Below are 12,669 nucleotides of genomic sequence, written 5' to 3' on the forward strand. Positions count from 1 at the left end.
AAAAGAAGCTATAAATCTTCTCTGGATATCCTAAGTAATGACCTGAAAAACGCTAAAGAGGAGTTGGCCCAATGTGATGCAATATTTGAAGTTAGAGTTAGAAAACACCGCTCTACCATTCTAAACTTACAAGAAGACTTGGGCATTGCCACAGGCACTATGGAGCAACAGGAAGAGGAGTATAAGAAAGAAAAGGCTCAACTTATCTACGCACAGTCCAGACTCCAAACTCAAGTTAAAGCCTCTATGGAACGGAAAGAGAAATAGCAAGGCGTTTCAGTGCTTTTCAGGCAGATGGTGAGATTGAGAGAGGTCAGAGGATAGCCGAGCGAGATGCACTCAACCTTCAAATTGAAGAGCTCCAAGAACAAAGGGAAAATTTAACGCATGAAGTCAATACTGCTCACCACTGGTTACAGAATTGTTATTACAATATGGATGAAGCCAGAGACTGAATACTGCAACTCAGGGATGAACTCAACAATTTTTGTGCTAGATATTTACACCAGAACGATGAGAGGTTGGGCCGATTGGCCCGTGCTTTGGGTCCATATCTACCGAAAGCATTGGCGAAGATTTATAAGGGTCTTGGAGATGATTAAGATTCGAGGATTCAGTTTCTTTTCAAGTCTATTTTCTTAGTAGTGATCATTTTATTTTTATTATTATTTTTAGTTTTTTTTTCTTCTCTCTTTCTTTCTGTTTCAGTTATTTTATTTCATTTAGAGTCTATTTAAGTCCTAGGTACTTCTGTTTTTTTTTGTTTTATTCAAATCCTTGTTTTTAAAATATTTGAAAATGAATGAAAAAGATTTGCTTTCGGTCACCTTATGTGCATATGTCATGAAAAAAAAATTATTAATATTTTTCTCGAACTACGCATGATCTGATTCATGGGCCAAACATGATACGTAGGCAACCCAGGGGGTTCGATAAAATTATTATTATTATTATATTCTTCGTTTCTTTTTTCTTTCTTCTTTCTCTTAAAAATGATATTCATAATGATAATAAATAAATAAATAAGTAAATAAATAAATAATAATAATAAAATATTAAAAAACTAATGAAGAGAAGACGTCCTAGGTAAGCCAGGATGAAACATGAGGTCCTCCATATTAGAAGTATGTATGTGGATACAATGTGCATAATTTCTTAACACTAATCGGTTTGTTACTCTATTCAGAGAGAGAGGGAGAGATAGAGAGAGAAAGAGAGAGAAATAAAGAGAGACATACTAGCTTAAAGGTGGTTGGTTTGTGGTTAAACTGGCATCACATCCTTACAACACAAGATCGAAAGGGAAACAGACAATGGCCCCCAGAGTGGGAAATGAATCAGACAATGACGAGGAGATCCAAAACAAGATAACTTCACAAGAAACAGGGAAAACAAAAGAGATAGGGGTGTTAGGACAACAAATGGCAGAGATGTACGAGGCTTGGATGAGTGGACAACCTCCACCATCTTCAATCCGAGTCTATTTTAATACAAATATGTCTCACCCTATCTAGGTGTCGACAAGCGATCTGATATATCCCCCTGGATTTAGCCCTTATGCTAACACATTCAATGTCACCGGAACTTCCATGGTGCGCCCTTCGAATACGCAGGTGATAAGTAATCCACTCTTTGTGTCAATTGCCCCGACTAACAGCATCTCGCAGACAACGATGGTGCCCAAATCCAACAGCGATCCTCCGCCCAATGTTCGGTGTGATCAGAATTACACTCTTGAAGAGGCCATTAAAATTCCAAGCTCTCATCCCCTCATTCATCAATATAGTTCCCCTGTCGAAATTGAGAAGATGGTCAAGAATGAGGAACATGAAGAAATGACTAAGAAAATGAAGAGTTTGGAACAAAGTATAAGAGATATTCAAGGAATAGGAGGACACAAAGGCATCTCGTTCAGTGACTTGTGTATGTTTCCTCATATCCACTTGCCTGCTGGTTTTAAAATTCTAAAGTTTGAAAAATACAATTGGTCACTGAGACCCCATAGCTCATCTAAAAAGATATTGCAACCAATTGAGGGGTGCAGAGGGAAAAGAAGAGTTACTTATGGCCTATTTTGGGGAAAGCTTAATAGGGATTGCATCTGAGTGGTTCATAGATCAGGATATCACCAACTGGTACACATGGGATGATTTGGCTCGATGTTTTGTACAACAATTCCAATACAATATTGACATTGTTCCATATCGCTCCTCGTTAGCCATCATGATAAAAAAGACCATGGAAAATTTTTGTGAATATGCTATCAGATGGAGGGAACAAGCTGCTAGGGTTAAACCACCGATGAAGGAGTTAGAGATGATTGATGTTTTTCTCCAGGCTCAAGAACATGATTACTTTCACTATCTGCTTTCTGCCGTAGGGAAGACATTCGCTGAAGTTATTAAGGTAGGGGAAATGGTGGAAAATGACATCAAGTCTAGAAAGATTGTAAGTCAAGATGCCTTAAAAGCCACAACACAAGTGCTTCAAAATGGTTCTGGAAATATTGTAGGGAAGAAGAGAAGGGAGGATGTGTCCAGTATTGTATCAGCGCCTAGGACTCTTGTTCTAGGTAATTCCCCACAACACTATTTCCCTTCCCAAGCTCCACAATATTCTGTCCCATACACTCCATATAATGTTTTAATGCACAACCAATTGCATCCCCTTCTTATCCACAATGGCGTGCACGAACTTCACAAAATCATCCACCACCCCCACAAGTTCATCAAAATACTGCTAGAATTCCTTCCCGTCCTAGACCACAATACAAAAAGGGAAATGGCGTTAAAGATGAGTTCACTCCTATTGGGGAGTCGTATGCTAGATTGTTCCAAATATTAAGGACGTTGAATGCTTTGAGTCCTATTGAAAGAAAGATGTTGAATCCTCCCCCGAGAAATTTTGATTATTCTCAACATTACGCATATTGTTCTAATGCCCCAAGGCACAACATAGAGAGATGTTGGTATTTGAAAAGGGCCATTCAGGATTTGATCGATTCTAATCGAATTATAGTTGAAAGTCCGAGTGGACCCAACATCTATCAAAATCCATTGCCGAGGCATACTGAAACAAACATGATGGAAATGATGAAGGGTCATGAAGAGTTTGCATCTCTGTATAAGCCAATCCTTAGGGTTGGAACTGGCATTGAGAAGTTAGCAAATGTTGTTGATTTAACAAAAATGATGCCTTTAGGGGCGGAAAGTGTATTAGAAAAGCTGAGTCCATCAAACACACCCATCTTAACGGTGAAAGGAGCCCTCGAAGATGTTTGGGCAAGTCCAAGTAAGGCAAAATTGTTTGTCCCAAAAAGGCCAAGCAAGCCTATCTTTATCGTGCAAGGGGCCCATATTCCTCCTGTGATTATCAAGCCAGTATCCCTGCTCCCAATGACTAACCCCAAAGTTGTTCCCTGGAATTATGAACCTAATGTCGTTTCATACAAGGGAAAAGAAGTTCGTGAAGAAATAGATGAAGTGGGAGAAATAACCTGTTCAGGAAGATGTTATGTCCCAATGTAATTAAGGAAAACGAAAAATGACCAAATACAAATAAAGAGTTCGGTCACTGAATGAGAGGCAGAGGAATTCCTAAGGAAGATGAAACTATCAGACTACTCTGTGGTGGAGCAATTAAGAAAAACTCCAGCCCAAATATCTTTGTTGTCTTTGCTAATACATTCTGATGAACATTGTAAGGCTGTAATGAAAATATTGAATGAAGCACATATTCCTAGTAAAGTTAGAGTGAGTGAGTTAGAGAAGATTGCTGGGAGAATATTTGAGGTAAACCTCATCACCTTTTCGGATGATGAACTACCCAAATAAGGTACAGGACATAACCAAGGCCTATATATCACTGTAAAGTGTGAGCTTTCATATGTCACTCGAGTTCTAATTAATAGAGGATCAGGAGCAAATATTTTTCGTTTATCAACTCTACAGAAATTGAATGTTAGTGCTAAAAGGGTCCGACCCAACAATGTATGTGTTAGAGCTTTTGATGGGTCAAAAACAGATGTTATTGGTGATATAGAGCTCATACTAACCATAGGGCCTGTGGATTTCACTGTGAATTTTCAAGTGTTGAATATCAACGCGTCCTACAATATGTTGTTGGGGAGGCCATGGGTGCATAGGGCCGGAGCAGTATCTCAACGTTGCATCAAATGATTAAGTTTGAACACGACCTACAAGAGGAAATTGTTCATGGTGAGGGGGATTTATCAATCTACAAAGACTCTTCCTTCCCTTTTATCAAGGCGGATAATGAGAATGAGGCACTAGTTTATCAAGCTTCTGAGGTAGTGGTTATTGAGCATGTCCCCGAGAGGAGTGTCATTTCAAAACCAAATATGCCCATCAAGTCTGTAATGGTGGTGAATGAATTGCTGAAACATGGGTTTGAGCCGGGTAAAGGCTTAGGAATCATCTTGCAAGGAAGAACTTATCCTGTGAGTCTTTGAAAGAGCATCGGTACTTTTGGCTTAGGATACCAACCTAGATTTGAGGACAAAATGAAGGCAAGGAAGCAGAAGAGAGATGTATGGTCACTCACCAAGCCTATACAACCAATCTACAAATCTTTCATCAAAGCCCGCGCAACAGAATCTTATCGATCATCTTTTCCAGAGTCAGTGATGAAAGTTAGCGAAGAAATGATCAACTATTTTAAAGATTTATTTGTCGAGGTTGATATGGTGGAACTTGGAGAGGGCACTAGCGACAGAGATGTGCAATTCATTGGTCCTGATGTCAATCTAAACAATTGGGAGGCCACCCCTCTCCCGTTAAAGAAGAGTCTTGGTAGTCTGTCTTGTTTTTTGTTTTGTCGTCCGATTCATTCAAGGATTGTAATTCGGATTTTATCTTGTCGTTTTATTTCAAACATTCTATTTACCTTTTCAAGAGGATTTAGTTGCATCTTTGTTCCAGTCTAATATATTTGTTCGTCTTCTTTTATACAGTTATTCTCTGCCGATTCTAGTGATAAGACATGCATGCAGAATTTTTCGCCAGATCTTAATATCCAATCTAATCTTCGACCTAATATTAAAATAATAAATAAAGATATCGAATATGATGAAGACAGAGTATTTGAGGAAGTAAAGATGGATTTTAATAATTTTGAAAACAAGCCAAATCCAAAATATGAGTGAAACTGAGACGATAATTTGGGGGATGGGGAAATTATTAAGGAGACTAAGATAAGTGTACATGTTCGACATCAAAAGGACGATATAATCCAGACCCTGCTTGATTACAAAGTTGTTTTTGCATCATCTTATGATGACATGCCTGGATTAAGCATTGACATGGTTGTAAGTTGCCAATTGATCCTAATTTTCCTCTGATAAATCAAAAGTTGAGAAAACTCAAAACCGACATGAGTGTAATAATTAAAGAGAAGATCACAAAGCAACTTGAGGCCAATGTCATTGAAGTCTCTCAATATCCTTCTTGGTTAGCCAATATCATACCCGTCCCTAAGAAAGACGACAAAGTTCAAATTTGTGTTGATTATCATGATTTGAATAATGCAAGTCCAAAAGATGTTTTTCCTTTGCCTAACATCCATATTTTATTGGGTAGTTGTGCTAAACATGAGGTTGCATCTTTTGTGGATTGTTACGAATCGTTGTGGAGACTGAACTTGATGATGATAAATGGATCAAAACTCGGTTAGAGCAATTAAGTTTGATTGATGAGAAGAGTTTGACATCAATATGTCATGGACAATTATATCAGAAAAGAATGGCACGGGCATACAACAAAAAGGTGCCTCCCAGGCATTTTGAAGAGGGTCAACTAGTGTTGAGACGCATTTTGCCACATCATGCTGAAACCAAAGGCAAATATTCTCCAAATTGGAGAGGACCATTCATTGTTAAAACGGTATTACCCAATGGTGCTCTTTACTTAGCAGATATAGAAGGCAAAGTGACAGAAACGGTCGCCAATGCAGATGTTGTGAAAATATATTACATATGATTGAGTTTCGACATTAGAAACCCTTATGTTTGGGCTTGACATTCCAAGGGTTGATTCAACGGATCTCTTGGTTATGTTGTGTTCTTGACTTTTCAAAAACAAAAAAAAAACAAAAACAAAACAAATTGCCTGAACTCCGTTTTACCTGATTCTTGATTCGGCAAGATAAGTAGGTAGCCCTAATATTGGGTTCAGTTCAACCAAATACAAATCCAAAAATTCATATTGTAGTATACTAGGGCAAAAGTCGTTTGTCTATTCATTTGGTCTCATTAGAAATCTCAAAATCAACCCTATCATCTAAAAAAAAGTCTTTGCATCAACCCTTGATATGTCGAAAGTAAGTTGGTTAAGGGTAGGTAAAAATCCTGAATGGGAACCATAAGACAAGTGTGAGTAGAAAGAAATAAAAATGAGAAAGTCTTATTGGTGAAAACCCTAAGTAAGCACCGTAAGGAGAAAAGGAGCTGAAAATTAGAGAGTCTTATTGGTGAAAATTCTGACATGCACCATAAGGCAGACGTGAGCTGGATCAATTAACATGATAGAGTTTTAGCGGAAAGACCATCGTGAATATTACAAAGTCCATAAGGGTTCAAATTATTTATGGCTTCATTAAGTGTTGAGATTCCACATCAAAGATTGAATAATCAATAATGGTTGAGAATAGATTGGTAGCCAAGTCTTGAAATCAAATCAAATTGCATGGCATGATAAGTAGACTCGGCTCCACACTCAGATAAGTTTTTCTTTCTTATTCTTAAAAAAAGAGTCTTCATCGAATCTTTTCTTTTATTCTCATATAGTTCGTAATTTTCTTATACTTTTTTCGTCACTTTTTTGGTATGTATTTGAGTCGAGTCTTTGTCAAAAAAAAAACTATGAAGGAATTTCAAGACTCGCTACCAAGTCTCTAATCGGTACTAGGCAAAGCGTCAGGCTACTAAGTTAATCTGTCTTCAAGTGTTGAATTTGAAAATTCTCTAATCCTATGAATGCTAAAAAATGAGTGTTGTGGGATAAAGACATTGGATTTAGGTCCCAAAGTAAGCAAATTCGGATGAAAGTACTATCAATCAATAAGAAGTATTGACCGTTGGAAACAACCAAAGCATCATAAGTGTTTGAGCCGCCCTTGTCGAAAGATGGAACCACAAACCAACCACCACCTTTTAAAACTGACAAATTTTCTTTGTTGAAGCAGGGACACAAGTTGTTTCAAGATTGAGGATTCGAGGGACCTAGATGATCAACCTAGTCTGCAGCGAGCGAAATGAAAACCCTACAATAAAGACTTGTGGAATATTACATTAAAGTTGGCTAATATATATCAAAATTGCAATTACTTGAATGTTGGAATATTTATTTTATTTATTATTATTATTTTTTTCCTCCTTGAATGATCTTTGAAATAATGAAGATAACCTTCACAATGTTTCGTTAGTATTATTAGTTTGTTGAAAACATTATTAGCAGGACCCTCCTGGATAATGGGACTAGCAGAACCCTCCTAGATAATGGGATTAGCAGGACCCTCCTGGATAATGGAACTAGCAGGACCCTCCTGGAAAATGAGATTAGCAAGAACCTCTTGTATAATGGGATTAGCAGGACCCTCCTGGATAATGGGATTAGCAGGACCCTCCTTGATATTGGGATTAGCAGGACCTTCCTGGATAATGGGACTAGCAGGACCCACCTGGATAATGGGATTAGCCTGACCCTTCTTGATAATGGGATTAGCAGGACCCTCCTCGATAATGTGACTAGAAGGACCCTCCTGGATAATGGGATTAGCAGGACCATTTTGGATAACGGGACTAGCAGGACCCTCCTTGATAATGGGATTAGAAAGACCCTCCTGGATAATGGGACTAGCAGGACCCTCCTGGATAATGGGACTAGCAAGACCCTCCTGGATAATGGGAGTAGCAGGACCCTCCAGGATAATGGCATTAGTAGGACCCCCATGGATAATGGGATTAGTAGGACCCTCCTGGATAATGGGACTAACAGGACCCTCCTAGATAATGGGACAAGCAGGACCCTCCTGCATAAAGGGATTAGCAGGACCCTCTTGGATAATGGGATTAGCAAGACCCTCCTGGATAATGGGATTAGCAGGACCCTCATGGATAATGGTATTAAAAGGAACCTTCTGGATAATGGGATCAGCAGGACCCTCCTGGATAATGGGACTAGCAGGAACCTCCTGGATAATGGGATTAGCAGGATCCTCCTGAATAATGGGACTAGCAGGACCCTCTTGGATAATGGGACTAGTAGGAACCGCCTGAATAATGGAATTAGATTACTTTATCATAGGATTAACACTTCCTAGTCTAGATTTTTAGTTTTTTGTTTTCTCCTGAAATAAACACTTCCTAGCCGATGTTTATGTTTTATATTTATATTTGCTAATAACTCACAAAATTTTTCCAGTGAAAACTGGGGCAAAAATTTTATTTATTTTTTTATTTGTTGTGGTTCTCAGGTTTTCTCAAGCGAGACCTGAATTCGAAATTCAAGAATAAAGTTTCAAATTTTTCAGAATAATTAATTCCATGATAGTTAGAACTAGATTCTTCAATGCATGTAGCAGCCTGACTTCCACGTATCTGTTACTAGTCAACTTTTGATCAAGAAAACACGCATTCATTCAAGAGCATTTTTTTAGTTGTCATTTTGAAGAATGTCAAAAGTTCCGTCTAAGTGGCAAGTTTAGCTTCCATTCCAATTCTAAGTTAAGATATTCACTCAAAAATCAAGGTGATATCTTAAAGTCAAAATTCAAAGGAAGATTCAAAAAAAGCTGTGTGGATGGAAGTTTGTACATTTGTTTTTCTTTTGGCTAATAGTTTTCAATTTTTATGTAAGGATAAGTGCCGCGATCTGGAGCCTCGATGGAACCACACTTTACTTCAAACTCATCACTTTATCTCCTCGAACTACAAGTGGCCTGATTCCCTTATCACCCGGGATATGTAGGATGTCCAAACAAGGACTCGGTCGCATAAATTTTGGTCTTTCAAATTAATGTTCGGTCAAAACTTGTCACTTCTCTACTTCTTTGTATGAAAAACTCTTCGTGTTTCCAGTCAAAGAGGGGCAAACTATAGACACGTAATTTTGACCGAATTTAAATTTAACACCAACTTTAGAGCATAAATAATTTTATCAATCTAAATTGAATATATTTTAAAAAAAATTTTATTTATTATTTTCATTAAGTTTATTTAAAAGATATAAGAATAAACAACATAAACATAATTTTCATTAGATAAGTTTATTTTGATTGTTAATAATAATAATAATAATAATAATAATATATATATATATATATTACATATATTATTTAAATAAACTAATATTTCTTAATTATGTCTTCTTTATTAATTACCCATTTAGATTATTTATTTATTTAATCAAAACAATTAGCGATTAATATAATTATCATTTTCATATATTTATTAAATATTTTTTTTTAAAAAAAGAAAGAAACACACGCACACAACCCACGATCCACTTCCCATTCCCCACTTCCCCACTCACGCACACGTACACTACTACTACTTTCTATATACATTCAATTAAAAAAAAAGGGAAGGGATCAGAAAAGAGCAAAAAAAGGACACGAAAAAAAAAAGAGAGGAGAAGATCAAGAAAGAAAAGAGGCAGAAACAAAAATTATGCAAGTAAAAAAACAAGAGAAGAAACAACAAAGAATTTTTTTTTCGCGAAGAACACACGCACAAAGAAAAGCACAATGCTTAAAAATAGTGGAGTTCGAGGTTTCAAGTTCGTGGTTCCTAAATTCTTTCTTTTTGTGAAATAATTTCCACAAGAGCTAATACTAATTTTATTTTGTATTAGTTTTATGTCATGATAATGTGAGAATGAATTGCAATATATATTAAAGTTGTTAAATTTCGCATGTGTTTAAACCATTAATATTTATTCATGTTATTGGATAAATGTATGTTCAAACGTTCATATCAACTTTATGTTTAGATCCTTTGTATAGTTATATTTAGTGTGAAATTATTATAACAGACCATGATTCATTTTATATTTAAATAACCCATAGTTTATTTTATATTTAAGTTAAATTATTGTCCAAGCTATGTAATTTTTAATATTTAGTTTATAATGATAACATGTGTAGCTATTATGTTAATATATTAATTTTAGTTAGTAGAATTTTCGTTTAATGTTAGTGATGTAAAAAAATCGAATAAAAGTAAAATAAAAGAAAAATACAATAATAATAATAATAAAAAGAAAAAGGGAAAAGTTAAAAAAATATAAACAGTGAAAAAGACTATACTAAAAAAGAGGGAAGAGAGAAAAAAAATAGAAAAGAAGTATAAAAATATTATTAAAAAAATAATCAATTGAAGAGGAAAGATTTTTTTTTGTGAATGTTTCTTTGTCCAAAAAAATTAAGTTGAAATAAAAAAAACCTTGAAAATATATAAAAAAAAATAACAATAAAATAATAATAATAGCAAAAGATAACAAGGTAAAAAGAGAAAAAAAAATATAAAAAATAGAATAAAAAATAAAAATAATAATAATAACAAAAGAAAAAGTAAAAATAAAGAATATCTTATTTTATTATACTTTGCTTGATTTAATTTATATGTGTATATATATATTTTTAATTAAAGGGCGTAGATTAATAAAATAAGGTAGTTTTAATATATTTAAATAAATTAAAGAACGAGGGTAAATACAGTTGTCTTAATAATATGATATTCAAAAATTAGTTTAAGTAATAGAAGTCTATCAAGCGACCGTGCTAGAACCACGGGACTCGAGGTTGCCTAATACCTTACCCTTGGTCAACAGAATTCCTTACCCGACTCGTTCGCAGACCAAACAAAGAGTCATTTCCTTTTGATTAGGGATTAAACAAAAAAGGTGACTTGGAACACCGTAACTCAATTCCAAGTGGCGACTATGAAAAAACTAAAATAATCCCCTAATTAATAACGTCACTTAAATTGGAAAACCTATACTCCGCCGCGCGAAAAAGGGTGTAACAGTATTGATTGGTACGAGGTAATGACTTAGTCAAATATCGCATACGATGCTTAATATAAGGTAAGGATAAGGGTAAGGATAGCAAAACACGTAGCCAGACCAAGGCATAGAGTTAGATTTTCTAGATACCGCACCAAGGATTTAGAAATACATAACTTATCACTTTGCATGCAAGATACGAGGAAAGAATTGTTATAGTTAGAGTTATCAACTTATTAACCCGTGGGGAACACGTAAACCATAATTACTTTGATTAATTTATAAAAATAAAACATTCAAAGTTGTTAAGTGTCTCTGTCAAGTTTGTTAATTAATTTACTCATTTAGAAAGAGAAACCCCCCTTTATTGTTTTTACATTTCAAGGAAGTCATTGACCAAACAATAGTAAAAACAGGTTGAAGTTAAGTCCAGACCATTTTCCTTGTAGGAACGATCCCAACCTCACTAGTTGGGTTATTTACTTGACACGATCGCTTTACTTCTTATTTGAGAAGTAAGTTTGAGCGTATCAAATTTTTGCGCCGTTGCTGGGGAATCTAGCTTTTAGATTAACTTGAACTTATTACTATAAATTAGTTGAAATTTTCTTGATTTTACTTTGTTTTCTTGTTTTTGGTTTCTTTTCAGAACTATCCTCCTTGTATGCCAAATACACGAATAGTAAGAGAACCCTTGTTTCCCTAAGATCAAGAGTTAGAGCGTACACTGTGCAATATGAATCAAAACATGGGAATAAATGATGAGGATCCGAACCAGAACATCCCACCTCCGGTTGATGTTCATGGTCAAATGTTACTCGATGCTCAGGGTGAACATGAACGGAGGGGACAAAATCCCGTTCCACGGCCCCAAGCATACTACAGAGGGTATGATAACATAGCAAACTCGGATGGGCCACTTTTCTTGCCCCCTCTACCAACAGGCCACACCTTTGTGATAACTAGTAGCATGATGTAAATTCTCACTGCAAGAGGTTTGTTTTCAGGGCTACCTTTTGAGAATCCACATGCCCATAGAGCTAAGTTAAGGGCAGTGCGTAAAAGTTTTGTGGGGAGGCTTGATTTGGATATAGATGTAATAAAGCTCAGAGTGTTTCCTCTCTCAATGAAAGGAGAGGCTACTATGTGGTTCACTAAGCTCCCATACAATTCAATCTTCACTTGGAACCCACTAAGGGATGTCATCTTTGAACGCTACTATCCGGTCTCCAAGAAACTAAACCACAAAGAAAGAGTGAACAACTTTGTAACAGTACCAGCAGAGTCAGTTAGTAGTTCTTGGGATAGATTCACCTCATTCCTGAGAAGTGTTCCAAATCATCGTATAGATGATGAGTCACTGAAGGAATACTTCTATCGGGGACAGGATGATAACAATAAAGCGGTATTGGACACTACAGCAGGTGGATCTTATAGGGAGTGTCCATATGCTGAGATCGCTGAAAAACTAGAGAAAATCTCACGAAATAACAAAGCTTGGAGTACTAGAAAGTCTGATACAGGGAGAAACACCTTCCCAGTGCAGTCCACTCACAACGCAGCTACAGATTAGATTCGGGAAGAATTGGCTCAGATGAGAACCGAGCTTGGGTTGGTACTAAAACATGTCACTGGGGGTGCACAAAAG

General features: G+C 36.1%; 1 protein-coding gene across 1 annotated transcript; it reads right to left on the reverse strand.

The window, feature by feature from the left end:
- Positions 1 to 7,506: 7,506 nt before the first annotated feature.
- Positions 7,507 to 10,889, reverse strand: LOC138339442 (protein app1-like). Its single transcript, XM_069291039.1, has 3 exons — positions 10,875 to 10,889; positions 8,152 to 8,289; positions 7,507 to 8,019 (listed from the first exon to the last, which is right to left on the reverse strand). The coding sequence occupies exons 1-3, from the start codon at positions 10,887 to 10,889 to the stop codon at positions 7,507 to 7,509; spliced, it is 666 nt and encodes a 221-aa protein (XP_069147140.1).
- Positions 10,890 to 12,669: the final 1,780 nt, after the last annotated feature.

This window comes from Solanum lycopersicum, chromosome 11 (genome assembly GCF_036512215.1).
Source record: "Solanum lycopersicum chromosome 11, SLM_r2.1".
Taxonomy (NCBI): domain Eukaryota; kingdom Viridiplantae; phylum Streptophyta; class Magnoliopsida; order Solanales; family Solanaceae; genus Solanum; species Solanum lycopersicum.

Bases quoted from the DNA above. Each gene is read 5' to 3' on its own strand.
- LOC138339442 (XM_069291039.1), bottom strand. The intron at 8,020-8,151 runs GTTCCTTTTAAT...CCCATTATCTAG, and splicing joins CTGATCCCATTATCCAGAAG to GAGGGTCCTGTTAGTCCCAT.